At 37.1% G+C, this 27810-nt stretch overlaps 3 protein-coding genes across 3 annotated transcripts; 1 reads left to right on the top strand and 2 right to left on the bottom strand.

The window, feature by feature from the left end:
• Positions 1-1352: 1352 nt before the first annotated feature.
• Positions 1353-19895, top strand: LOC133862986 (uncharacterized). The gene is made up of 18 exons (XM_062298939.1): positions 1353-1848; positions 2106-2185; positions 6048-6098; positions 6523-7041; positions 7147-7404; positions 8835-8900; positions 9578-9757; positions 10668-10719; positions 10809-11093; positions 11976-12086; positions 13292-13483; positions 14137-14412; positions 15061-15684; positions 16358-16770; positions 16858-16918; positions 17016-17084; positions 18422-19110; positions 19384-19895. The coding sequence occupies exons 1-17, from the start codon at positions 1612-1614 to the stop codon at positions 18506-18508; spliced, it is 3561 nt and encodes a 1186-aa protein (XP_062154923.1). The 5' UTR covers positions 1353-1611; the 3' UTR covers positions 18509-19110; positions 19384-19895.
• A 312-nt stretch (positions 19896-20207) lies between these two features.
• Positions 20208-20615, bottom strand: LOC133863403 (uncharacterized). The gene has a single exon (XM_062299346.1). It carries the CDS (start codon positions 20613-20615, stop codon positions 20208-20210), a length of 408 nt encoding a protein of 135 aa, XP_062155330.1.
• Positions 20616-23367: 2752 nt separating this feature from the next.
• On the bottom strand, positions 23368-26395 carry LOC133863787 (THO complex subunit 4B-like). The gene is made up of 5 exons (XM_062299881.1): positions 26100-26395; positions 25692-25841; positions 24771-24839; positions 24486-24670; positions 23368-23889 (listed from the first exon to the last, which is right to left on the bottom strand). Exons 1-5 carry the CDS (start codon positions 26268-26270, stop codon positions 23709-23711), a joined length of 756 nt encoding a protein of 251 aa, XP_062155865.1. The 5' UTR covers positions 26271-26395; the 3' UTR covers positions 23368-23708.
• Positions 26396-27810: the final 1415 nt, after the last annotated feature.

Here is a 27810-nt window from a genome sequence, read left to right as displayed (position 1 = left end):
CACTCCGTTCAACGCCTTCATTACCGGACCAAAGTATGCCGATAGCCCATGAAATTCGACGGCAAGTCGTACGGCTCGCAGGCCAGGAGGAGCACTAGCCCAATTTCGCGGTGTTCAGGGCGAACTTACGGCGAGCGCGTAGGCACCAAACTCACAAGCGCTCAAACGGCTCGGGATCGTACCGGAGAGCGCGTTGGACGAGAGGTTGAGCTCCACGCGACCGCTGGAACTACACGCACCGGCGAGCCACGAGGCGATTTTTGCCCTGGAAATTCGAAGCACCCCGTCTCTTCAAAGCCACCAGACTCCTCTCTCTCGATCTCTCTCACAACTCTCTCTCCGGCACCATCCCGCCCCAAATCACTGCCCTCAGAACCCTGAGGATCAGGGGCTCCATCACGGCGAGGTAGGGAGGAGCTGCATCATTTGAGGTTTGATAGGGAAATGGAGAAGGCAGGAGAAGAGTTGGAGAGGAAGGTACGTAGAAGTTTCGAGAGACTCAAAGGGAGAGAGAGAGAGAGAGAGTGGCGTGATACTGTTCACAAACCTATACTTATTATTATTATTTTTTCATTCTCTCTCTTTTTCTACATGTGGCTTGATACTGTTCACAAATGTAGTATTCCTCTATTACGGCGTTAGGCTACATAATTTGATGGAGTTGGCTTTTTGTTGTTTTGCTTGGCTACTTTAACTAAAAGAAGGAAATAGCTACTCTGCTGGGAGTGCTCTAAGATTAGTGGCATTGTAAAATTTTAAAACTTGACTATCGGACATTATAAATTTTTAAATTTTAAAAGTGTAACTGCAAAAACGCTAAAACAGAAGGGGGTAAAGTTTGCTTTAATGAAAAAAAAAAAAATCAGTTAAAATAGCTTAAATAAACCTGCTTATCGTCCAATAGCCAGAAAAAGAAGAAGAGAAGAAGAAGAAAAATGCAGAGTCTAGTTTTAAGAGATTTGAAGGTTGAAATGAACGTAGAACTTGTGCGTCTTTCTTTTGAATCAGAAGTGAGACATCCTATCTTGTAATTATTTTCTTATTTAATTAGAAGAAAAAGAAAAACGAAAAAGGCAATAAACACGGAGGATGTGAGTCGAACGGGGGCCATGGCACGATCAACGGGCCCTCCAGGCTCCAACTTAGTAGTTTAAACGGCAAACTCGTCTATTGGGAGGGTATTGAAAAGCCCACCCACATCAGTCAGACTCTTTATCAGCCCAGCCGTAGATATGGAAACTGGCTGTTCCCCAAATTGCCCCTTAAAAAGTGACAAATTCTATCTAGCGCAGGCCAGCTAATACACCTCATAAAACTACGCCTATACGTACAGCTAATACAAACACACTCGCGAAATTTAAGAATCCCCCCACTCCTTTTTTCTAAATCTCACGCCAAAACAAAACTCTCTCTCTCTCTCTCTCTCTCTCTCTCTGAGACTTGCTTTCAGTTTCACACAACGAACAGTTTATTCAATTTGGTTTCAAATGTACAGAGAAAAGACAAGGAAAGTCGGAGACGAAGGACAGCGAGCTTTTTGCCCTTTCGAGAGCGAATTCTAAGTTCACCGCGAGTTTCACCGGAGATTTCGTGCACTTGCCAAAATTTTCCATGTCTTCGAGCTTCAGCCCCTCGCGTAGCCCGGGGAGCTCGCGGCATCAGCTCGGCGGTGTTGGCGGGGTTTCGCGCCTGAGGTCATCGTCGGTCAAGAAGCCGCCGGAGCCGCTGCGACGAGCCGTGGCCGATTGCCTGTCCTCGTCGGCGGCGGCTTCCGGCTCCTCGGCTGCTACGCCGCACCACGGGCGCCCCTCGGCTGCGTTCCTCTCCGAAGCTTCTAGAACTCTGCTGGTTCGTAATTTCTGTGAATTTGGGGCTGATTTGGTTGGGGGCTGTGTGGATCGTTGCAATGGATTTTGATGTGCTTTTTGTGTGTGAAATTTGGTTTTTTTATTGGCTGTTCAGTGGGTTTGAGTTCGAGATTTGTGCCGTGGTTAGTTACTGAGAAAATTAAACGAGAGAAATGGAAATAAAAGCAAGCTGTTTTGTTTTGAAAATGTGGATGGGATTTATTTTCAAATATAAAAAATTGAATTTGTTAATGGCAGGACTATCTGGCAGCTTCTGCAACAACGGACCTGGCTTACAGTGTAATTCTAGAACATACAATTGCAGAGAGGGAGCGCAGGTAACTGTAATAGCTTTTTGCCATTGTTTTGTGTGTGGCAAAGCTCATTTTAGTTGCTCTTAGTTTACTACATTCACTGCTATATAACCATATGACCACTGCTCACTGCTACACTGAAAGTTATTAATTTTTTTCTGTCAGTTTAGGTTATCAGTCATGAGGATATGAATTAAGATGTTTCTTGGCCACAGAATACAACATGCACCAAATATAACTTGAATTGAAGGTGATAATCATGAAATGATAAACAACATGGGGGAAAGAAAGTGGTTCATGGCCTCGCATTTCTTGCTATATAGCTTATTATTATAGTAAAAGCTAAGAATGTTTTAACAAATGGTTCAGGATATTCGACATGAATTACGAGGTATTTCTGTTGCCTTATGGGATTCAGATGTTTCTAGGGGATATGGTAACTTACTCAATCCAGTGTAATTGGAATTGAACCGGAGAATCATGAGATGCTAAATATCTTCTAGTAAAGAGATTCTTGAAAGCGTTCATATGTTTCTATATATGTGATTCAATGAGTATGACTTGAATATGTAATTTGGATCTCTTAAACTCAAATTAAGGAGCTGTCTTGCATTAAAGGGCCCAAGCTATTTTTAATTTGTGTGTGTGTGTGTGTGTGTGTGTGGGAGGGAGGTGGGGTATGGAGAGAAGTTCAGACCTTAATGTCTTGAAACCAGTGTGGCATGGATGGAGAAATATGTAATGGTTGTCAATAAAGTCGATGAACACAACTGTGGTGCAGAGTGCCTTCATCCGAGGTAGGCAGATCCTAGATCGTGTTCTTATTGCCAATAAATGTCTTGATAGTAGAATAAGATATGGGTGCCGGGTGTACTCTACAAGTTGGACTTAGAAAAAGCCTATGATCATGATAATTGGGATCTACTTATCAAAAAATTGATGTGATGTGGTTTTGGGAGGAAGTGTGCATTTGGATAGCTCACTGTATTTTTACGGTTTGATTCTCGGTTTTGGTGAATGGCACTGCTACCGGTTTTTTTAGTAGCTCCTGTGGTTTGAGACAAGGGGACCTTTTGTCCCCTCTGCTATTTGTCATTGTGAGGAAGGCATTGCTGCATTGGGTAGGATGATCTCTACAGCAATGAGTGGGGGATTGTTATCTGGCTTCTCTGTGGAGACAAGGATTGATATCTTGCATCTTCTGTTTGCGGATGATACATTGCTTTTCAGCAAGGTTGACCGAGATCACCTTTGACATTTGCGGTGCTTGTTTTTATGTTTTGAAGCTATATCGGGCTTGAAGGTAAATTTGGCTAAGTCAATATTGGTTCCTATGGATGATGTTGTGATGTGATGTGGATGGGTTGGCAGATATTATGGGCTGTGGGGTCTCACCTTTGCCTTTGAAGTATTTTGGTTTGGAACGGAGTTATTGAAAAGATAGAGGGGTGCTTGGCTAGTTGGAAAAATGATGTATTTGTCTAAGGGTGGTAGTGTTACCCTTATAAAGAGTACACTTTCCAGCTTAACTATGTACTTCATGTCCTTCTTTCCTCTTCCTGCGGGTGTTGCAAACCGTATTGAGAAGCTTCAATGTGATTCCTTTCAGGTGGGCTAGGTGATGAGTTCAGATATTACCTAGTAAGTTGGTACAAGGCTTGTTTCCGATCTTTGAAGGAGGGGTTTAGGATCCGGAACTTGCTGATGTTCAACTGAGCTCTCTTAGGGAAATGGGAGAGAGGCTTGGTGGAGAGTGGTGGTCGACTCTAAATTTGGTTGTTCATGGGGTGGGTGGTGTTCTGTTGAGCGTTTTGGGACTCATGGGGTGGGTTTATGGAAGAATATTAGGAGAGGTCGGGGGAATTTCTCTAGCCATACCAGATTTGAGGTGGGATATGATATGATATGGATCCAAGGTTTGTTTTTGACATGATTTGTGTTGTAGGGATATGGCTCTTAAGGTCGCCTTTCTAGATTTATTTGGCATTGCGTGTGCAAAGTATGCTTCTGTTGTGTCTCACTTGAAATTGTCGGGTGGAGCTACCAAGTGGAATGTAAGCTTTGCTAGAGTGGCTCATGATTGGGAGGTGGATGTCTACGCCTCGTTCATCTAAGTGTTGTATTTTGTTAGAGTGAGATGGGAAGGTGACGACAAGCATTGGTGGGTCCCCTCCAAAAGAGGTTTGTTCCCTGTTAGATCCCTCTATAGTGTCTTGGTGTGCAATGAGGGCATATGCTTCCCTTGGAAGTGTGTTTGGTGGACTAAGGTTCACTTGAGGGCGGCCTTTTCTGCTTGGTTAGTGGCTCTAGGAAAGATCTTTACCCTGGATAATCCGAGGAAGTGACATGTTATAGTGATTGATTGGTGTTGTATGTGTAAAAGGAATGGGAAGACCATGGACCATCTTCTTCTTCATTGTGAGGTTGTCTGTGCCTTATGAGATGTATTCTTCAGTCGATTTGGGTTGTCTTGGGTTATGCCTAGATGAGTAGTCGATTTATATGCGTGTTGGTGGAATTCTGGGAGCGGTCAGAGTGCTGCTGTGTGGAAGATGATCCTTCATGCCTTTTGTGGTGTCTATGGAGGGAAATGAATGACATAAGTTTTGAGGATCGTGAGAGGAGTTTGGAGGAGCTTAAGTCGTCATTTTTTTTTTATACTTTGTATCTATGGACAACAACTTTTGTTTCCCCTTTGGTAATTAGCTATTATGATGTTCTTCTTCTCTTTTTTCCTTATAATTAGGTGTTTTCTCATATATACTTCTTGTGCACTTAGGGTGCCTTACGCTTTTTATGATATCTCGATTACTTATATATAAAAAAAGATACTTTTGGAGGGAAGCAATAAAACAAGAACACAAGAAGACTTAGAAGAGAGGCAACATGCCTTCAACAAAACCAAACGTGCAAAATTCTATGAAGCAAAGGCTAATAGCTTTGAAAAGTATACAGATAGTTATGGACTTGTATCTATTGAATTCTTCCTTATCTTATGGAATTAGAACACACAGTTATTAAACTACCTAATCGGCACATAAACACTAACTTAATACTGAAAGAAACAGATGGAACACTCTTAGAAACTTGGTTATGAAGATACCTTAAAATAAACTACGAGTAGGACATTGTGCATTATTTCCAGGAAAGTGCAATTATGCCTTTGCACATGAAAAAGGACTTATCACTCTTAGACCTCTGCTTAAAAAAAAGAAGCACTGCATTAACTATAGCCTCCTAGTGTCATGGCCTTCAAATATATGGAACTTTACTCCAAAAACTAGGCACAAAACAGAAGAAAAAGCCTCCCTTTCTACTGTCTCTATAATGTAGATTAACTTTATTGAGTCCTAGTAATATTGCCCTTTAGCATGTACAACTTTTTACCGGGGTTAACTAATATTGGAGCTGCACAGGCCCCCTCTATCCTGAAATGAGTATCTTCTTTGTAAACAATGCAGTACTTGACACTTCTATCTTAATCTTGTTCTTCAAACTTGCCCACTGCCCCCTTGTACTTTGATTTCCTAACTTTAAGAGATAATTATCTTTTGGGGAAATGACGATATTGTAAAATGAAAATTTAGTCTTTTGGTTTTGCGTAAGTGAACACTCATTTTGAGATAGACAAAAGATTAAGTCATCCATTTTGAGATGGATGAGTATGAATTTTCATATGCACATGCATCCTCAATTAATTTATGCAGTATTTTTTGGTATATAATATAATTATGAATTGAAGTTTCATTCCATGTGCAAAACTTGCCATTTATGTCTCTTTTCTATTGCTCTATTGCTTTTGCTTTGAGCATTATATGTTGGTTAATGTTTGTTACTAGATCGAGTCCTATGCAACTAATATGGATCTTTTCATGTTTGTAACCAGCCCGGCTGTAGTTGCAAGGTGTTTGACACTTTTGAAAGGCCATCTACTACGGTATGTTTTTCAATTGTCCAAATATTTGATGTGTGAACTATCATTTAACCTTATTTTTTTTTAATAAGTAACTATCATTGATGTTCTAGCAGAGCTTGTTTTGTTAAGTTGCCTTTTTTTTTTTGGCTGAATTGTTGCCTTTCAATTTTGCTTCTTTGGGAAAAAAGGGAAATCTTTGGTGGATTCAACTTGTTGAGTAATTGTTCAGTTAATTCAAAGTGATGTGGGTTTTAGAAAGCCGCTTTTGAGGAGCCACCTGAAATTTTTATGTTGGTCAGTGCTTTCTGCTCTTGATGCTATCCCTATGTGCATGGCATAGGCGAGTGGCATCTTTCTGCTATATGAATATCAGTTGAAAAAGAAGCCATCTTCATTAGGTTTTCCTTTTGATTTTAGGAGTTTACTGTTCTATCTACTTCTCCAGATACAAACCAAGCGAGGAGACATTACTGCAGATAGATCGGTTTTGTGTGAACACAATTGCTGAGTGTGATACTAGTCCAAACCGAAGATTGTCACCATGTTCCCGATCTTTAGATCAACAAGCCGGTGCATCAGCAGCATCTATAAATATATCTCCTTTGCCTGTATCTAGTTTTGCTTCTGGGGAACTTGTGAAGAGGTTGAATTATGTGCGTTCCCTAGTGGCTCGACATATTCCAAAACGGTCTTTCCAACCAGCTGCCTTTGCTGGAGCGCCCCCTACATCAAGACAGTCACTTCCAACATTGTCATCTTTGTTGACTAGATCCTTCAATTCTCAGTTAAGCCCTGTAAGTGGTGGAGAATCTTCAGAGAAGACAGATGCTACTACTTTACCTGTTTCAAACTTATCAATCATCGAAAAAGTTGATGAATTGGTAGATCATGAATACATTGCACATGATGTTCTGGAATGGCGCTGGCTTGGGGAGCATCAGTCATCATCTTTGCCAGCTGAAAGGTAAATTGAAGTTTGCATGCGTGTTAAGTTTAATTTGGCCACTTATGTTCTTTCTTCTATTGCTCAAATAAGTGACTAGAGTAATCGACATGTTCTGTAATACAGTGATCGTGCTGTGAATCCCCAAGACAGGAGAACACGTAATTTCCTAGAATTTGGTGCGGCAGTGTTACTTGTAGGAGACATGGAAGCTAAAATGAAGGGCCAACCTTGGAAATATTTTGGAACTGCTGATATGCCTTATCTTGATCAACTATTGCAGCCTTCGCCAGTAACAACAGCTACCAACTCTGCATATGCCCGGCCCCACTTAAGAGCAATAACAGCATCTAAACGCACTAAACCAGGCCCTCGTCAAATTTGGCATGTTCTTCTCTCTCAAAAAATTGCTTTGACATGTTTGGTGTTCCTAGTTACTGTAATTTTTTTTTCACTTCTTCTGCTTATAGGTGCACTGTACATTATAAATTAGTTTCTATGAATTTAAAGCGTGCTTTAATGCATTTTGCATGACATAGTTGCATTTTACTCACTTACCAGGCTCTTATCAAATTTGCCATGTCCTTCTCTCTCAAATAATTGCTTTAACATGTTTGGCCTAATTTTCCAATCCTTAATCTTTCCACTTCCTTTTCTTGTAAATCCAGTCCACTTCACAGATAGATGTTTGTATTTTTTTTTTTTTTAGACGAGGAACCCCTCCAAGGCAGGGCCAATTTGTATACCCACTCATGTTGCCTTTTTGTCCAAATAATTGGTGTGAGTGCAGTGACATCATAAGGCTTGAGAGGGGTTGTTGTAGGCTGAATTTGGGTTTGGGAAGTCTGACTGACCAACCTTTAGTAACTTTGAGCTCGTAAATTTGGTTGAGTTGGGAATGATCTGCCTTGCAGGAAGGAGAGGTGAACTCGATTTAGTATCATGTTTTGGTTTTTGGGTAATGCATCTAAATCTGACCGAGGTCAGGCGTTAAAATTTTTAATCTGAACAGAGCTGGCTAGTTGAGGGAATTAAACCAAAGGAGTCAAAGAAAATTGTCTTGCAACTTGATTCCTTGGAAGCAGGGGAACTCCTTACGTGTGGAGTTCCCCTCTGTTTGACTCATCCTTGAGCACAATATGTGTTGGCATCCCTCAAATGCGTGTAAGACACTTGTTTGTATGTGTCCATAAGAACGTAAATTTTAATGTCTGACACGTTTTGGACCCTCTTCAAACATGGGCTAGACACAACCAAGACCCACAAGAATCTTTTATCTATCTTTTCGATTTTTAAAATAAGATAAGAAAAGAAGTGAAATAGGTTTTAAACCTGATTCAGATTATAGTTTTGAACAAAAAACATTGTTGTATGTATGTTTTATGTATTATACAACAAATTTTTTTGTTGGTCAATTTAGGAATTAAGCATGTGCTAATTCAAATTACACACACACACACACACCTGTGTATATGTGTACTTACACCGAATAGATTGTTGTGTTCCTGTGTTTGTTTGTGCTTTCTACCTTGGTTCTCCTCTTTGTGTGCATGTGGTTGATAATGTTTTTAACAACTGGACATAAGATTTTGAAGATGTTTATTTTATAATTGCTTGTTGTTGGAGTTACACCTATGGTATTTGTGGAAGTGAAGCCGTTTCCTGTTTCAGACCTACATGAAACTATGAATGAATTAGAATCACAAGTTTAGTTAAAAAGAAAAAGAAAAAGAAATTGATCATATGGCTACTATTCCATCCGAGGGATGATACTCTTGTTTCAGACCTAAATGAAATTCATTTCATTTTCTCAGGGAGGAGTCTCCTGCGAGCACATTCCGTCCGAGGGCTCGACAACTCTTCCAGTATCGACATTACAGGTAAGAAAATGAGATTATTTAGATTTTGGTTGCAATATTTCCTAATGAATAATAGATGGTTCTCTTAGAGAAGTCTGTTTCTTGTTATCCATGCATATAGTATTGATGGAGGCATGGTCTCCCTTCTGTTATTATCAACATATTCATACGGCTTTGCCCATCACAGTGGTCATGTTGTTGGTGTATCAGCTTATTCAATATTACCTGAAGAATTCTTTCTTTTTCTGTTGTTATTTCTCTGAGCAGCGTTATTTTTTTCTCAATAAATTTTCTGATAGTCATTGGTTTTATCATTCGTGCTTTTGAACTGGTTACTTTCCTTGTCACTGCACCCATGGTGATCAGTTTGTAAAATGGTGTTCTATTGTTATCAGTAATTTTGTTTCTTTTTTATGAGGTTATAAGCTTGTTGAATGTGAAGCTTTGCCAATGCTATGACTTTTATTTCCTACTGCCACTTAACCTTGATTATGTTATTTTTCATATAAAATTTAACATCGTAGTTGATGGATGAGTTAGCATAATTGTTGATGCTGGGCAGTCGACTGAATTTATGATGAGAGCATGCTTGCTGCTTATGTTACCTGTACAAGAAGTTTAGATCATCAATTTTGATTAATAATTATTTTTTTATTGTTCTACACTTCTCTCTTATCAAATGTTTTGATGTGAATCAGTGAACAACAACCTTTGCGATTGAATCCTGCGGAGGTATGCGACGTCATTGCTGCAGTTTGCTCAGAGACATCTTCAACAAATAATAATCTCATGACAATCTCATCTAAATTAAGTAATAACAGTGGAAAGCCATCCATGGACGTGGCTGTGAGCGTCCTTGTCAAACTTGTTATTGACATGTATGTTTTGATGCATTTGTTGGCCGGCATTATTGAGTCTGTTCTTAATGTCTAACCCCTCTCTGTGTGTGGTTATGCATGCTATATATATATACGCGCACACACACACACTCATATGCACACCCATATACATATATTGTATGTATCATACCTGGATAATTGATGGAGTGATCCTCTATCCCTCTGTATATTTACAAAAGTTGTCGGACCACCATTGATTTGCAGATTGTGGAGATAGACACAGTTTTGTGAAGCTTATTTCTTGATATTGTCTTAATGTTGGAATACTGGGAACTTTTTATTTTATTGTTTGTTGTAATATGGTTTTATGTGCTCCACAGTGGGGAACAGAATTAATTGTCATTGGTGCTTTTGGGTTGCAGATGATATTCTATTTTTGCAAAGAATGTCCAAATTTTAGTACTTTATAGATTATATCTTTGCACATGACTATGGAATTATTTTACTGTTTTATCTGCATGTTTCCTCCCTTGATCGATTCCTGAAATTCTAGAGATAGATTGATCTGTTAATTCATGCAAAATGGTCTTTAAATATAATGCAATATCCTATAAATATCTCAAGTAAAAATTGCAGGCACGTACTTTCTTGTTCTGTTGAATGTGTTAACCGTATGATCTAGATGATTAAGTACTCAAAATGTTATACTTACTGAGTCAAGAACTACTGCAAGAAATTATAAACAATTACCATAGGTGTCAAGCTCTTTGAAGGTTGAGTATACTTTCCCTCCATCTGCATATTGATGTTGACCATTGGTTCATGTAGTTTGTTTTGTTTCTTTGTCTTATGGTTTTGTAGATTGATCATGGTTAAAGGTCATTGACAAATTTTGGTAATTTCACTTATAAAAAAAATAAAATAAAAAATTGACAATTTTGTTTTTTAGGTATGTTTTGGATTCTGGGACCGCTGCTCCTCTAACTCTGTCTATGCTTGAGGTGATGCATCAACTATATTTATTTTATTTGATGACCTCGTCTTTTTGTTTGTATTATTATTAGCCTATAATTTTTGAATTATCTACCAGGAAATGCTTAGTTCTCCAAAAGCAGCTTGCAGGGCTCGTGCTTTTGATTTAATACTGAATCTTGGTGTTCATGCTCATTTGTTAGAGCCAATGATAACTGACACTGCTTCCATAATAGAAGAAGAATATTCTCAGGAATCTTATTTTGACAATGAAGCTCAACTTACAATCCATGGGAATAGAAAAACAGATTCTGTTAAGAAGACGGGCACTTTCTCAGCTATCGATAATTTTGAATCTTGGATTTTAAACATTTTATATGAGATACTGCTTCTTCTTGTTCAGGTATATTTGGTATACTGAGCTCTGCAAGGTTGGACATAAAGTCTTTTTTCTTTCTTTCTTTTTATATGACATCATTCTAGCAACTTTTATGGCAGTGGTTTATCTTGAATTTTCTTACGTTTAACTTGTAACCATAGGAATTGGACTTCTTTAGACATAACAATTTGAGAAGTAGATGACTTTCATTGTACTACGTGATCATCTCATTTTTCTCATCAGAGGATTTGATGTGTGTTATGAAACTCAAAATAGAAGCTGTGAATTCATCAATGGTTTGGGTCGATTTTGTAGTAATGAGGAGCTCCATGAATTGAGAGCATTATGCTTTAAAAACTTCAAGACAGTTCTGACCACGCAATTTTGTATATGCTGTTTTTTTTTTTTTTTTGGCCAAGCTACACTTATTGATTTTGTTTTTCTAGTTCATAAGTTTGTTCTTCTAATCTTTAGAGTTGAGATTCTAAGATTATTGGTCATTGCTTGGTAAAATTTTATCAAAGATTTTTTTTTTTTTTTTTAATTGTCAAAGATTAGTTGCTTTGTCATTAATGACATTAGTAGCAATAGTTATTTGATTATAATAGTTTGCGTTTACAATTGTAAATTTTAAGAATTTGGATTATGTGGAGCTCGATTATCCATAAAGATTTAGGTTGAACAACCAATGCAGAAGGGGAACTTAAAAAGCGATAATGAGCACACCAAATAGGAATTGGTGGGAAAAGTTTAGAGCAATATGGCTTAGGGGAACAAAGAAGAAGAAGATATTTCACCATCTAATATATTTGAACCATGAGATTGTCTACTCTTTGCTATATTTAGTTTAAGGTGTTTCTTTTTCTTAAGTTTTTACCATTTCTTACCTTTGATATTATTTCACAGACAGAAGAGAATGAAGAATCTGTTTGGGCATCTGCTCTAAGCTGTTTACTTTATTTCGTCAGCGATAGAGGCAAAATCTGGAAAAAGCGACTAAATGGTCTGGACATAAGGGTGAGTAGGTTTTTTCTTCGTAGCTCTACTAATGTAGTACTTTAATGGAGATGATATTTGCATTTTAACTGCTTTAATTGTGAGATTCTTTAAGTAGAGTTTTTGTTCTGCGTACAATTATACAAGATATTTCCTTTCTGCTCTTTATGTATGTCGCAACCATTGTTTTGTTCTGTAAGGGGGGGTTGGGGGGAATAACAAGATAACCCTGTTATTCCCACATTATCAGGAATCTTAAACATGGTAAAATGGTAATTTGAAATTTAGCCTGATCTTTGTTGTGTTTACCTTCTCCCCCAGGAGCAGGAAATGCGCTCTGTACTTTGTAAACAAAAAGCCATGTGATAGTTGCAGGAAGAAAAAACTTAGGTTTTTTCCTTTACTCTTTTGTGGCCGCCCCCCCCCGGGTTTTTTTTTTTTGGGGGGGGGGGGGGGGGGGGGTGTGGTCCTTAATCAACTAATTACCTTGAATCAACAAATAGGACCAGACAGAGCCTGTATAAACTTCACTTAAGTTTAGCTTCCTAAATTCTTGAATTTAAAATTGGGCCTGTTACACTAGCTGCTTCTTGGGTTAAGTGTGTTACACTAGGTGCTGTTAGGAAAGAAAACCAATTTGCTGATCAATTTTTGTCCAAATTGTTTTGTAGAAACAAATTTTTTAAAAGCTTAAGGGATTTTTCTTTATAAATAGAATGGATTGTAGTTTTGAGAATTGCAAGAGAATGTTGCTGAACATCCGCTATTGAATGCCTTCATATTACTAGCTTTAATGGTTTTCTTTTTCTATATCGGTGTCTCTCGTATACTACCTGTGGACTTGGGTTGCACCCTTTTTGCTTTTTAATAAAATCAATTACTTATCAAAAAAAAGGAAGAAAAAAAAAAGAAAAAAGAAACGGAAGCATCCAACTAAAATCTTTGCTATTATTTTGCTTTCCACTTTTGTATCTTAACCACAATTGCTTGGCGGTTTATCGCCCTCGCCCTCATTTGAATATAATCAAAATGTCTCGTTTATTTAAAGTTGCAAAGCTGCTGTGTGTGGGTTTACAGCTTGATGTATATCGCCAATGTGTATGGTTTGGTGCTGTAGTCTCTACATGGTCGTTCAAGTTTTCTGTTCTATTAGCTTTCACAATTGTGCCTTATGTCAGTATCTTTGAGTCTTTGGTTTGATCTAGTTTTGCTGTGTCTGTTTTCAGGTTATTAAAGCACTTCTAGAAACTAGCAGGAAGAATTCATGGGATGAAGTAGTTCATTGCAAGCTTATTTCCATGTTAACAAACATGTTTTATCATGTTCCTGGTGAACCTACTGAGGCTGATTCAAGTACTCCAACTTTTCTTATAGACCAGGTTGATCTGATTGGAGGAATTGAGTTTATTTTTCTTGAGGTATGCAGATCGTTTGTATTGATATTTGAATATTTAGTAAGATTGGCTTATTCATAGGCAGATAGACATAGAAATAGCTTGGTCCTTGGCATTTGACAGTGTACCCTCAGTAGATTGTTATTTGTTTATAATGGTGGAGCATTTTGCTATTTATGTAACAGCTAGCATGTATGTCACATAATTTGAGAATATATGCCAACTCTCTAAACTTGGGAACATGACTGAAATGTTAATTTTTGTTTAAAAAGTCCTTACAGAAGGATAATGACTTCTAAGAAATGGTGGTGCCCTAAATGATAGCTAGAAGTATATGTGCATACCCTAAAGTTTTGTTACTTATAGAAGATTGATGGCGGCAACAAATTTAAAGTTTCAATCTCTTAGTTAATATTGTTTCTTATGCTGATTTAGGGAACTAATTTAATAGATGTACTGAATGTTTAGTAATGCCAATTCAATTTGCCATTGATAATTGGATTTATTTTAAAGGTTCCTCTTTCTTTAAGCATGAATTGTAAAATGCTACAATTAAGTCAAAAGTTTTCCTATTTTTTTCCACTTCCTAAGTTGGACTTTATGTATTATATCAATTATTTTCTACCAAAGTTATGTAAGTTCATTTAATTCTTTGCCTAATTTTTTTTGCAATGCAGTATTCCCTCGCGAACTCGAGGGAAGAAAGGAGAAATCTGTATTTGGTACTCTTTGACTATGTTTTGCATCAAATAAATGAAACATGCATAGCTACGGGAGTCAATGAATATAGCGATGATGAGATTCAACCTCTTGCTGTCCTGCTCACTCTTGCAGAGGCGCCTGAAGCATTCTATATAGCTGTTAAGCTTGGGGTGGAAGGCATTGGAGAGATTTTGAGAAGATCAACTTCTTCTATGCTGTCCAAATATCCCAACGGTGAAAGATTAAATACGGTAATGTCTGAAAGTGTATGAAGTAGGTTGGTCTGTATGTGGATGTGTGGTGGGGTTCTTATTGGAATTCTTGAAAGATCATTTTTTTTTTTTGAAGAGTTTGAAGTAATTGTTTGACTAGTATGATTTCTATTAATTGATTCACAAACAGTATATACTTGTATTAGTACCCATTTGTAAAATTGAAAATTAGATAATATATATGCCTATTGATTTGTATACTACACCACAACTAGAATATGGCTTCCGGTGGACTTGATTTACCTGAATCCAAATGTGGGGAGGTTGCATTTCGTTCTCTCTAGTCCACTCTGCCTATAATAAGATCAGCTTTGATCAGGCCTATTTTAGACCCCACTGTCAGGTTGTCCTTTCTGTTCACTCATCATATATCTGACTGAAGTCTTAACCTATTTATCATATGCGAAATGGAATCAGAGAGAGAATTTTTTTTTTCGTTTTTTCTTTTTTCCTGGCTTTGTCAGCATATTGCCTTTTCTTTTCCCCCTTTTTGATTGTTTTTTGATGGACTTCTGCATTATTAATATTTTTATGTGCTTTCTGATTTATCGTAACAGCTTTATATGGACTCTATATGTTAAGATCTATTTTCTGTATGTGAAAGTTTATTTATAATTTCCATTGCAGCTCATGGAGATTGTAGCAGAGAAACTTGATGCAATAATAAGCTCATTCACTCATTTAGACAAAGAGTTCTCCCATATGATGCAAATAACCAAATCGTTCAAATTTTTAGAAAGCATTGAAGATACAGTTTCAAGTAATGGTATTGGCATGAAAACGAAGCTCTCATGGGCCAATTTACATTCTCTTCTTCATTCAGAAAGAATTCCATACCGCCGGAATGGTTACATATGGTTAGGCGATTTGCTGATTGAAGAAATAAGTGAGAAAAGGGATGCTAGTATCTGGTCTAATATTAAAAACTTGCAGCAGAAAATTGCACTTGCTGGTCCTCATGATTCTTCCGCTGCTTCAGATGTTCCTTTGCCCGTTTGGCTTTTATGTGGGCTTTTGAAGTCAAAGCACAATTTCATAAGATGGGGGTTCCTATTTGTTCTGGAGAGGCTTCTCATGCGATGCAAATTTTTGTTAGATGAGTACGAAATGGAGCACTGTAGAAGCACTGAGTTTGTGCATGCAGAAAATGATGTTCGTCTTGAGAAAGCTAATGGAGTGATAGACATAATGAGCTGTGCTTTGTCCTTGGTGTTCCAGATAAATGAAACAGACCGAATCAATATTTTGAAGGTAATTGCTTTATAAAATATTGACAAATGACTTTGTTTGGATGCTGAATTACTTGTCTATTTAGCCTTGATCTTAAGGGGGAACATGTGCCTAAAATGCTTTATTAGACATTACACTATTTGGATATATGTTACATGCAATAAAATTTCTTTGATCTTACATGACATGCCATTAATAGCTCTCAATTAGGCCTAGCCTTATGGTATAATGTTTTGGTAGAAAAGGCAGTAGAAAAGAAGAACGAAAATCTTGTAGAAAAGAGAATCAATCGTGTAATTACCCATGTTTACATGGATTTAAATAGGAGAGAATACAAATTTCTTATGGAAAGAAAATAATAGGAGATTAAATAAAATAAAATCAGGGAGAATAAAATAGTTTCCATCTTCAACAAAGGCTTTGTTTACTTTAGATTTTGTCTATTCCATTTCTGTATAATAAATTGAAGGTTTAGAGAGATTAAACAAGCTTAATTCTTTGGCCTATATCTGTTTTATCTGAACTATGTAGGAGGATTTTACTTGTAAAAAAAGACAACGATGTAGGAGGATTTACTTTTGGTTTTTCTGGAATATAAGCTTTTTTATGTACTTCATGGTTTTAGTCTTCTTTTTTTAATATGAGCATCTTGTGGTTTTGATACCATCTTTATACGATTATATCTCCTTTTCAGATGTGCGATATACTGTTCTCCCAGTTGTGCCTGAGAGTACCCACTGCAACTGCAACAGCACATGGAGATGATGTGCACCAAGACAATACAATGAAAGAAGCTGATAGCAGATCCAGCAATCCTTTAGATCATGAGACAACCTCGACGGCAGCACTTCTTCTTTGTGGACATGCCATTGTTCCTATGCAATTAGTGGCACGTGTTCCTGCTGCATTATTCTATTGGCCACTGATTCAGCTTGCTGGTGCAGCAACAGACAACATCGCATTAGGCGTTGCTGTTGGAAGCAAAGGAAGAGGAAACCTCCCTGGTGCCACATCAGATATTCGGGCTACCCTTCTGTTACTTCTAATTGGTAAATGTACTGCAGATCCTGCTGCATTCCAAGAAGTTGGTGGGGAGGAATTTTTCAGGTGATTGGATTTCTTTACTTCCTATGTATTTCCCTTTTCTTTATCAGTCTATTTTTCAAATGTCAATGCACATTTGGTTTTTGACAGGGAACTTTTAGATGATACTGATTCAAGGGTGGCATATTACTCTTCGGCTTTTCTTTTAAAGGCAAGAGTGCTTTCTTTTTTTCCACTTACGACCATGCATTGGTTATGGATTTAAATTTGAATTTTTTTTAATAACTCAATTAAATTTGGAATTTCAGCGAATGATGTCTGAGAAACCTGAAAAATACCAACACATGCTTCAGAATCTTGTTGTAAAAGCTCAGCAGGTATGACCTTATTCAATGAAGTTACAAATTGTGTAATTATGAACCCTCACAGTTTGAGAATACAATGCTCCGTCTGTCCCATATTTATAGTCCCCTTTCAGAAAAAGAGATATTAAGGAACTAAATTAAATGCTTTCCACCTACTTATTTTGTAGACGCTTCAAATCTTACCCTTACTTTTATACTCATAAGTGAAAAAGTGCTTTATCTCTTATGTGATAAATGTGAATAGAGATGGACATTATGGGAAAGTAAGTAAAAATAGTTTTTGATTTTTAACAAGGAACAAATATTTTGGGACGTCCAAATAAGGAAATGTGGACTATCAATGCAAGACAAAGGTGGTAATGCAATGTCCTTTTTCATTAGTTATGCATATCCAAAATCTGCCTACTTATAATTGAGGTTCATGACTTGAATTTGTATGGGGGTTCTAGCTCAGACATTTGCAAAGAGAAAAGTAGAAGTCTCGGATATGGTGACTTGTTATCATATTTTCTTTATAAGCACTATGATTTGTGAAAACAGAAAATGAGATCTTATATGGTTAAAAAAAATTAAGGGAAAAATTCACATACCCCTATCAAATTATCATCGAACTGACAATGTCTGCCAAATTTTATATTGCGATGACGTCCTCTCTCAAACTATCAAAAATTGTTAAATGTCCCTTTCAAGGCCAGCAAGAAGACAAAAATGACCTTAATTTTTTTTTTTAATAAGACAAAAAATACCCCTATAAATTCAAAAAATAAAAATAAAAATCCGAATACAAAATTTTGAGGGGTGGCTGTGTTGAAGATGGAAACTACTGACATACTATGATTCTTTATTTATTCTGATTGTAATATTGTCTTTATTTCTTTCCATATTAGTCTCTAGGTCTTTTCTATTTAAACCTATGCAATCGTATGACTATTCCAAGCAATAAGAACTTCTTTCTCTCTTTTCGTTCTTTATTTTCTACAGGCTGAACCACCCCAGAAATGGCCAAAGGTGGTGGCTGAACCACCCCCAGATATGGTCGAAGGGGGTGGCTCGGCCACCCCCTGGTTTTTTTAGTTTTTTTTTTTATAGAATTTTTTGGTAAGGGAATTTTTGTCATTTGGGGGGGTGGGGGGGGGGGGGGAGGTGGTGACATAGACAATTTTTGATTGTTTGGGGGGCATTGTGGCAATCTAAAATTTGAGGGGACATTGTCAACTGAGTGGTAGCTTGATGGATATATGTAGACTTTTTCCAAAATTAATTTCCTTCCCCAATATTTTTGTAAGCTATTCATTGGATTGTGGAGTTACATGTCACTTATGTATTTGCTTTCTGCTCCCGCTGTGCAGAGCAACAATGAAAAGCTGTTAGAGAATCCATATCTTCAGATGCGTGGCATACTTCAGCTGGCAAATGATCTTGGAACTGGGTTGTAATCTGTTGATGTGGTTTTGTGGAACTTCATATTCCTTGTCTTGGAGATGCTCGGTGAATTGATGTCACCATCGATAGGTTCTCATGATCTTACAGCGACTGGCATTATGTCTGTAACTGGATATGCTTGATTATGCAGGTGTGCAAAAGTAATTTTGAATCTGACTCACCAAAGTTTTTCTATCGGACAAAATATTGAGTTCAACATTGGAGTATGAGGTTTCAACAAAAAAGGATAAAGGGGCCTAGGTTATGAGGTTAGCCCAGTTGATCATAGAAAATTCTTTTTGGAGTCTATTTTGTGCTCCTAGAATCAGCCATAATAACCATGGATTTCTGCATTGAGATTACTGGAAGATGGTGATCCATGTTAGAGTTCTGCTTCCCGTATCCCATATCAATTTATGTCATGAATTGTTCTGAATTCTATGTTTGGTAAAAGATGTTAAGTTTGATATTCAGCTGAAGTTTAGGACTCGAGGTGCTACATTGAATGTGAGCCAGAGCAGTTGTCCAGGAAACTTTTTGGAGCACTTGATTCATTGACATGTCTGCCTATCGTCCTACCAGTAGATGTTGCATCAAGAGCTTGTATGTATCTCAGGTACTGCCATCTAGACGACTCCCCCCTATATCACTGTAATTGTTTGTAAATATACTCTGACATCCTATTTTCATAATTTCTTTTTCAGCTTCATAACTTTTCCATATATCTCTGAAACGTGAATTGTTTAACAATTATCTTCCCAGCGTTTGAAGATTTTCTCATCATATTGTTCATTTTCGAGCTTAAAAATTATTTTCAAGGAATAAAGTAAGCACTTGAAACTTTGCCGTTTATTTGTACTGAAATATTTCCAATATTTGTGTGGAACAGTTGGTGTTCATCACATTCACAGAAGACTTTCTGACAAATTTTGGAAGAGTACTTGTACAGAATCAGATTTCCTTTTAGCCTTTCTTTTTATTTTTTTCATTCTTGAAGGCGACCTCTACACCGTCTTTTTTGTTGGGTATCCGGAGTAATAATCTCGTGCTTGCTAATTTAGTCTGGAGTTCATCACCTTGACAGCAATGAGGAGACTACAGATCTTGTATTTTTTTAGTGGATAGTACACAATGGTTGCAAGAATGGTGGATTGGATCACATGTCCATGAAATAGGCGGTGTCTGTTTTTAGGGACATCTCCTAGGCGTGTCTGATTATTTTATTTTATTTTATTTTTGTTTCTTTTTTGATCTATTGTTTGATTTTTGACTTTGTAAATACGGGGTATTTTGTACCGTGTTTTTCTTCCTTTTTTCCTTGGCGACTGTTGTAAAATGGCTTTTGAGAAATTCTCTTTATGTATTATTTCGAAGGTTTAATGGATGTTGAAAATTTTGCTACATGTATGTCTTTAATGTCTGATTTTTAATATCTAGTATAGATTTTTTATTTTTTGAAAAAAGAGATCAAACGGATGAAACTTGCTCAGCCAGTACAATAGACCGGATGTAAGAAGGGTATTTCTCCGTCCACAATTCATCTAACAATTGCGAAATAGCAAACTTAGCTGAAGAATGGGCTGCAAGGTTCGCAGCTCTACTGACAAGAATAATCTCCACATGTTGCAAACATTTGACCTTCGCTTTTACGTCTTCTATCAACTGTCCGTTAGGAGCTCCAGATTGGCTGGGCCTTGTTAAGAGCTGAGACCACTACTTGAGAGTCCCCCTCCAACACGATTTTTTGAAATCCCTTATCAACACCAGAGTAACAGCATGCCATGCTGCTAAGGCTTCAGCTACAGTAGGGTCGTTGATAGAGGGGAGAACTCTTGCCATAGCTGCGACAAACTCCCCTTTCTCATTCCGCACAACTATCCCGATACCCATTTTCTTAGACTGCATGTTAAGAGCTGCATCCCAATTTAACTTCAACCACCCTCCAGCAGGAACCTGCCATTTAGGGAGAGTTCGACCCACTATCCCATTGGAGCTAGGTTCCTTTTGCAAAGCGTCTTGAAAACCAGAAGCTGTAGACTTGGCTCTCAAGACAGGTTGCTCTGGAGGAATAAAACCTCTTTGGAAAACAAATTTATTTCTTCTTAGCCACACTTCACGCATCACCAAGAAAACCTCCGGGAGCTCTTTTCTATCCAACCTAGCTCTTTTCCTAATATCAAGTATAGATTTCTTAGCCCTTTGGGACTCTTTTCTATATGCAAGTTGTGGACATTAATGGATGGGAGTACTCTCTCTCTCTCTCTCTCTCTCTCTCTCTCTCTCACACACACACACACACACACATGCGTGCATGACAAGAAAACCATGTATGTATAATCACCTAAAGTTCTATTTTAATTGTGGGATGGGCACCATGGTTCGGTCAGTCCATAATATTAGGAACTGGATATTTAGTAATTGCAAGGCTTGTTTCTTTCCATCAGCACTAATCAGCAGCTTTATTAGGTGTTATCATACTACAGTATTTTTTTTAGATCTCTCTCTCATGTTATGTTATGTTAATGCACGTGAAGACCCATAAACACAATGTCAATTGATAGTATGTGGACACTGAACACAAAGACATTTGCTCCTGATTTTGAATTTTAGAGAGAGAGAGATGAAGTTGCATTTTCCACAATAAATTATTAAAAATATTATTGTAATATAATAGAAAAAAACGAACAGTTCGAACAGAGGCTCCAACCTTTTGAATTGCTCGTTAAGATGAACAATCTTACAATACAAGTTTTTGCATATTTAACGATATTCCAAATAGGGCCAAGGCAACCCAGCCCGGCCCATTATTCAAATAATTAAGCCTTAGCCTGTCTCTTCGTTTCAAGTGAAATTGAGAAGAATCATTTCATAATCAAGATTAAATTTTATAGTATTTAACGGTGTAGATGATGTTAAGTCATTTAAAAATTTAAATGACGTGATAACATAGCCAACATATATACCGTTAAAGAAAATGATAAATGGGGGACAAACAACCATCCCCCATCATCCTCTTTTGTTTTTTTTAATCAAAAAAAATATAAATTTGTACATCAAATGATAAATTTTGATTTATTTTACTTTAAAAATAAAAAAGGGGGAGATTGGAGACGGCTGTTTGTCCCCCATGTATCACTACTCTACCGTTAGATATTGTAAATTCTAATTTAGACTGTTAAATAGTTTTTCTCCATTTTACTTTAAATGAAGTGGATCTTTTTCTTTTGAAAATATCTGCACAATAATGTCGAAGTTCATGCTCATGTAATTATCAAAACTGGTGACAGCTGACAAACGATGGAATGAGAAATTCATCTCAATATAAGCCAATGAAGAAGATGGTGAATGAAGCTATCACCACAACAAATACTAATTAGGACTATTTTACATTTTTGATGATCCTTGTAAAAGAGTTGGATGTTATTTTATAGTGGAATGAAAGGTATAGTTCTTGTTTACTTTATTTAATTGTCCTTACTTTACTTTTGAATAAAGTAAAGTTGTCTTCATTGTTGCTAGCCAATAAATTTTTTGCTTTTTACAAAATAATCCACCAAACTTATCGTATACTTGATCTCATCCTTTCATCTGGTTATAAGATTTAGTAAAGATAAAGAGATAGGGCTTTGACTGTCATCAAGTTGAGGACGAGAGTATTAATTTTATGTCATATGCTAATAAAGACAAATCATAGAGGAAAAAGATTTTTTCCTTCTTAGCATGTCTTCAAGCAAATCTTCAAGTTTGTTCTAAGTGGCTTAGGGCATTGGTTTGCTTAGTCGACATACTAGAAGATTGAATCATTGGTTTGAATCCCATTAACGAGAGGAAAAAATAACCTCTTTGTGGAATCCTCCATTCAGATAGATGAGAAAAGAAAGAGCCTTTTGGTAAAGTTCTCCAAAGAACAGAATTATCATTACTTGGTGACGAAGAGAAGAGCGGAGGGTTCTATAATTTTTGTCTTTTGCCTTGTAGCTGTCCTGTTCTTACCCTTTTGCAGTTTTCCTCCTTCCCTTTCCTGTTATTGCACAGAACCAAAAAAAAAAAAAAAAAGAGGCTCCCCTATGGGAGTTCTAATAAAGAGACCGCTAATTTATACAAATTAGTCTAATAAATTGACATATGTCCCATTAGAGTAGTGAATGGTGGGGGACTCCCAATCAGCTCCCATCCCCTACTTTTCAATAAATAAATCACTTTTATTCAAAAACAAAGAATAAAACAATAATAATAAAAAAAAAAAAACTCACTTTCTGAATAAAAGTGATTTATTTATTGAAAAGTGGGGGATGGGAGCCGGTCGGGAGTTCCCCACCCATCACCACTCGTCCCATTAACATGTGAGTATGCTTTTCACATGCTTTAAGAACATGTCACTTTATTAAATTGACTTATAAAAATTAACTATAAACCAACTTAAATTGATTTATAAAAATTAACTATAAACCAACTTGTAACTAATTTCTGTCCATTTTAGCAATTGCATGGCTGCGGTCTTGAACCAAAGAGCTAGAGAGTAGAGACAGAGAGAACTGGAATTTTGACTATTTTCCCATCAAGGTTGACAACCATGATACAACATTTTTTTTTTTTCAATTTTCTATCATTTTTATCTTTTCAAGAACAGAACGTGCGCTTAATCGGAAATAAGATCCTCTCAATTTCAAGAAAATAACGAGGCAATATTATCATATATGCCATTAAAGCTGTAAAATCTAATCTGAAAGCATAAAATTGTTCCTCAAAGAATCCTGATCGGTTTGGTTTACTTGAAATGGAGAGGACCCAATCCGTTTAATTGGCACTGTACATGCTGAATGTAACCGCTCAGAGGATTGATAGAGAAGCTGCGTCAAATGGAGCCAAAGAATGCAGAGGAAAGAAAATACTCAACTGCTCATATCGCCAAGACAAATGCGAACGATGTGTAACAGTAATTTCAAAGGAATAGCATTATGCGCACAGGCAGCCTGGGCATTTTGCATGACAAAAACCAACTCTATGAAGTGGGAATAGGTCACAAACTAAACTACACTGTTAAATTATAAGGAGTAAAAAAAAGTAATGCCATCACTCATATATCTATTACCAGTATCTTCAAATTGAAATTTCCACATCTAAACACACAGTACCTCATGAGAAACCACCAACATACTTGGAAGATGCATCAGCCATGCTGAGTTACCAAAAATATCAACTACGATTTGATCTTCAGTTTATTTGCATAGCCTCAAGGCGGTATTTCTCCAAGTCAGCATCAAGATCTTCTGCAGATAACTTCTCAACATGATCTTTCCCTCGTGTGAGACCTCTTGCAGGTCCACGGTTAATGCCACGACCACCACCACCACCACCACGACCCCAACTCCCAGCACCATACCTTCCTTGTACACTGTCCAAAGACAATAAAAATTATGTTGATCAAGAAATAGAGAGAGAGTCATACGACAATGTAGTGTTAAAGATTACAAAACAATGACTTGATGAGGTAAGCTAATTCTATGTAGTTCACCAAAATTATAACGCTCTATTTAAATTCTCTTTTCCAACAGTCGGTCATTGATAAAACATTGCATTTCATAGAGTTGCCATCGGCTCAAACTAGCCACTCAGTACTAAGTGGTTTGAACAGATGGGGGAGAATTGAAATCTATGTTTGCATTTTGCATCCTACACTGACTATTTGTGATGCAGAATATAATTTTAAGTAAAGTTCACAAGATCATTGACAATGGCCTCAAATATACAAAAACACAGAAAACTTAAAATTCATTGTTTCACTCAACTACAACGTAGAAATACATTCAATCCCAACTTTCTTTTCTTCTCTTGTTCAATGGAAAATGAAATTAAGCACTGAAGTTCCATGTATGATTAGTAAAATATTTTCAATGATTATATGGTCCCCATTAATCCGCCCACCAGATGGAATTCGTGAAGTAGCATATAAAATCACAGAAATACAGAATAGGTTACATAACTCCATACCTTGTGAAGGCGCCACTTGGTTTTCCTAATATGCTATTTGTACTAGGAAGCACAACAGCAGGAGCAACCAAATTCACTCCTACAAGCTCAATTTTTATTGGCTTCCCATCAAGTTGAACATCGTTGTATCTCTTGATAGCTGCTAGTGCATCCGAATGGCGTAGAAAGACAACTTCTGCTGTTCCCTAAACGAAAAAGAATCTTTCAAAGTCACTGGAAGAGGAAAAAAAGAAAAAAAAAAAAAGAAAAACAGAAGAACCTGACCAACCTAATGCTATAGAATACCTTTGATCTTCCACTCCTATCATAATGGATTGAATATCTTTTTAAGCCACCAATCTCAGAGAAAAGAACCTGAAAAGATGCAATGTCTTCCACTTAGATGCCAATGTAATATGATTAATGAAGACATCAAGGTACGACACACAACACGATAAAAATGAAATAATTGACTGTAGGTATAAGATCAGCTCATATACAACACTCCAGTTAAAAGGAAGAGAGAAAATTTAATTGATCAAGGAATGTGAAATGATGAATTATCGTAAAGCAGCATCATCATTTGTCACTTGTCAGCACAAACTGCTAAGAGTTCAACACTAGCTCATAGAGACGATCACGTGTTTGCACATGCAGACGCGAATGACTGCTTGCACGTGCATACATGCACACACACACACTCTTGAAGATGGCAAAGTGGGTTCCAGCTACTGAAACCCCCAAAAGAAACAAAACAGACAAGCTATAAGTAGACACTTACTATCTGTTCTTTATTCAACACAGTTTGAGGCCAGTCTGAAACAAACATTAAAAATCTTATTACAAGCCATATCTATCCTACAATGAGTACATTAGGCAACATTACCCTTCTAGAGAAAAAATCATTAGTATCAAGAGCCAGAAATGGCATATCCTCAACCTTATCTCTCATATATATATATATATATATATAGAGAGAGAGAGAGAGAGAGAGAGAGAGAGAGAGAGAGAGAGAGAGAGAGAGAGAGATCTTGCCCAAAACCTTCCATAAAACAATAACAAATAAACAAAAACGGCATATCTGCACTTGCTATAAATACACACCCAATAGAAAAAAGAGTAACCGAAATCTCAAATAACAAAGTGGCAAAGTAATTCAGATTGGTGATAAATAAATAATAATAAAAAAAAATCACGAACATATATAAAATCAATTAAAGTTCCAACCTGAATATCTTCGTTAGTAACGCCGTACTCTAAGTTTGATATATAAAGTTTTGTGCCCTCCTCTGTGTTCGATCCCCCACCCAACATCATTGGTTGCTGAAAAATCGGATTCATCACTTGTTGCTGAAAAATCGGATTCATTTGCATTGGCTGCATTACAAATTCTGCGTGAGTGTACGGACATATATAACCCTAAACCCAAAAAATGAAAATATAACAGAAACGTACATAAACCCTAGCTACTTTTCTCGGTTAAACTTCTTCTTTGTCTTTCAAGAAATGGAGTGAGGCTCCAAATTGTAACTACATTTTCTTTTCCATCATTTTCTCGGCAACCAAACATATAAAGTACTTATCAAAAAAAATATGTAAAGAAGAATGAGAAAGAGAACGGACGGCCCAAGTCACCTGTGGAGCATAATATGGCGCCGTTCTTAGAGCGGTGCGGCCCGCGAACCGACGGTCCGGGCCGAGACCGGAGGAGGCCCGGCCTCGGCCCCTGGAATTACCATTGTACCCTCCCGATCTCCGGCTGTCCCTGATCACATCGTCTAGAGACATGTCCAGTTTCTTGGACATTTTGGACAGACGGTCTGATGATTTGGGTGCTTAGGGTTTTTGACAGAAGAAAGGAGAACAGGGAGGGGTTTTTGCTTTTTGCAGAGAGGGAGTGGACGAGTGGTGGTGTTTTGGCTGTACGAGCATTTCCATCAAACATAACTAGAAATGTGACGCGTGGAATGGATCGGTTACAAAAAACCTTCTGGGCCTGGATCCACCTTTTGTTTTTCTTCTCTGTGTTTTGTGTTTCATGGGTTGTTACTGAAAAATTTTTCCGCCGTCCCAAAAACAAAATAAAATAAAAATAAAAGAGTGATGGGGAGATATTAAATTTTTTACCAAGAGATTAATATTAAGATGATATAAAATTTATTAATTGGAGATGATTAAAATAATTAATAATTTTTTTTAACAGATATCAATGAATAAGCCTCACATTATTTTAGTATTCATTTCTTCGTACAAAATTTAGTACCTCTAACATTACTCAACAAAAAAGCCTGAACAAGAAGCCCATGAATAATATCAAGAATTTCCAATGATAAATTTTTTTCATCTACTGTGAATTTGCTTAATTAAGAAAGCATGCCTATTGAGACAACCTTTTATTTTTTGCACTCTGCTCCATTTGCTTCGGCGTAAAATGTTTTCTGAAAAAAATATTTTCGGCATTTCTTAATGTTTAGTAGGGGCGAAAATAATAGTCAAAAAATAAATCATTTTAAATTTGACTTTAAAGCCTCTTTTAATTTTTTGAAAACGATTTACGGTTTTTTCAAATTTAAACTCTTCATTTTTACATGCACGTTTGTGGGGATCCGTCACCGCTTGACATTTTGAGTTTGTTGATAGTTTGAATCTACTGCCGAAGGTCTTAAATTTTGGTATTTGATTGCTGGAATCAGATGAACCAGATTCCGGCCAGTTCTGGCCAAATTAGTCTGAATCTCATCAGATTTCGGCTGGATATGGCCAGATTCCAGTCATACAACCGGAGTCCGACCATATTAGGCCAGATTCCAAGCAAATCTAGCTGGATTCTGGCTAGTACATCGGAATCCCATCGTATTTGGCTGGAATGTTGCTCATTGAAATCTGACAACGGCAACCAGACATTACCGAATTCCAATGGCAGTTGTTCATTTTCGGCATTTCTCAATGTTTGGTGGGGGAGAAAATAATAGTCAACGAAAATCATTTTCAATTTGATCATAAAAGCCTCTTTAATTTTTGGAAAACGATTTACAATTTTTTCATATTTAAACTCTTCATTTTTATATGTACATTTATGGGAATCCGTCACCGTCGGACATTTGAGTTTGTTGATAGTTCGAATCTACCGCCGAATACCCCGAATTTTGGTATTTGATTGTCGGAATCTGACGAACCAAATTTCGGCCAGTTCTAGCCAAATTGGTCTGAAGCTGGTCAGATTTTGGCCGGATATGGCCATATTCAAACCATACAGCCGGAGTCCGACTATATTAGGCTAGATTTCGAGTAAATCTAGCCAATTTAGTCGGATTCCGGCCAATATAATCGGAATTCCACCGTATTT

The sequence above is a fragment of the Alnus glutinosa genome, chromosome 3 (genome assembly GCF_958979055.1).
Source record: "Alnus glutinosa chromosome 3, dhAlnGlut1.1, whole genome shotgun sequence".
Lineage (NCBI taxonomy): Eukaryota > Viridiplantae > Streptophyta > Magnoliopsida > Fagales > Betulaceae > Alnus > Alnus glutinosa.
This window is presented reverse-complemented; position numbering and strand designations above follow the sequence as displayed.

Bases quoted from the DNA above. Each gene is read 5' to 3' on its own strand.
- LOC133862986 (XM_062298939.1), top strand. From the start codon at position 1,612: ATGTCTTCGAGCTTCAGCCCCTCGCGTAGCCCGGGGAGCTCGCGGCAT. The intron at 7,405-8,834 runs GCATGTTCTTCT...TCATTTTCTCAG, and splicing joins CCAGGCCCTCGTCAAATTTG to GGAGGAGTCTCCTGCGAGCA. The intron at 17,085-18,421 runs GTATGACCTTAT...CCCGCTGTGCAG, and splicing joins TTGTTGTAAAAGCTCAGCAG to AGCAACAATGAAAAGCTGTT.
- LOC133863403 (XM_062299346.1), bottom strand. From the start codon at position 20,615: ATGCGTGAAGTGTGGCTAAGAAGAAATAAATTTGTTTTCCAAAGAGGT.
- LOC133863787 (XM_062299881.1), bottom strand. From the start codon at position 26,270: ATGTCCAAGAAACTGGACATGTCTCTAGACGATGTGATCAGGGACAGC. The intron at 25,842-26,099 runs GTGACTTGGGCC...TTTGTAATGCAG, and splicing joins CGCCATATTATGCTCCACAG to CCAATGCAAATGAATCCGAT. The intron at 24,840-25,691 runs GTTGGAACTTTA...GCATCTTTTCAG, and splicing joins TTACTAACGAAGATATTCAG to GTTCTTTTCTCTGAGATTGG.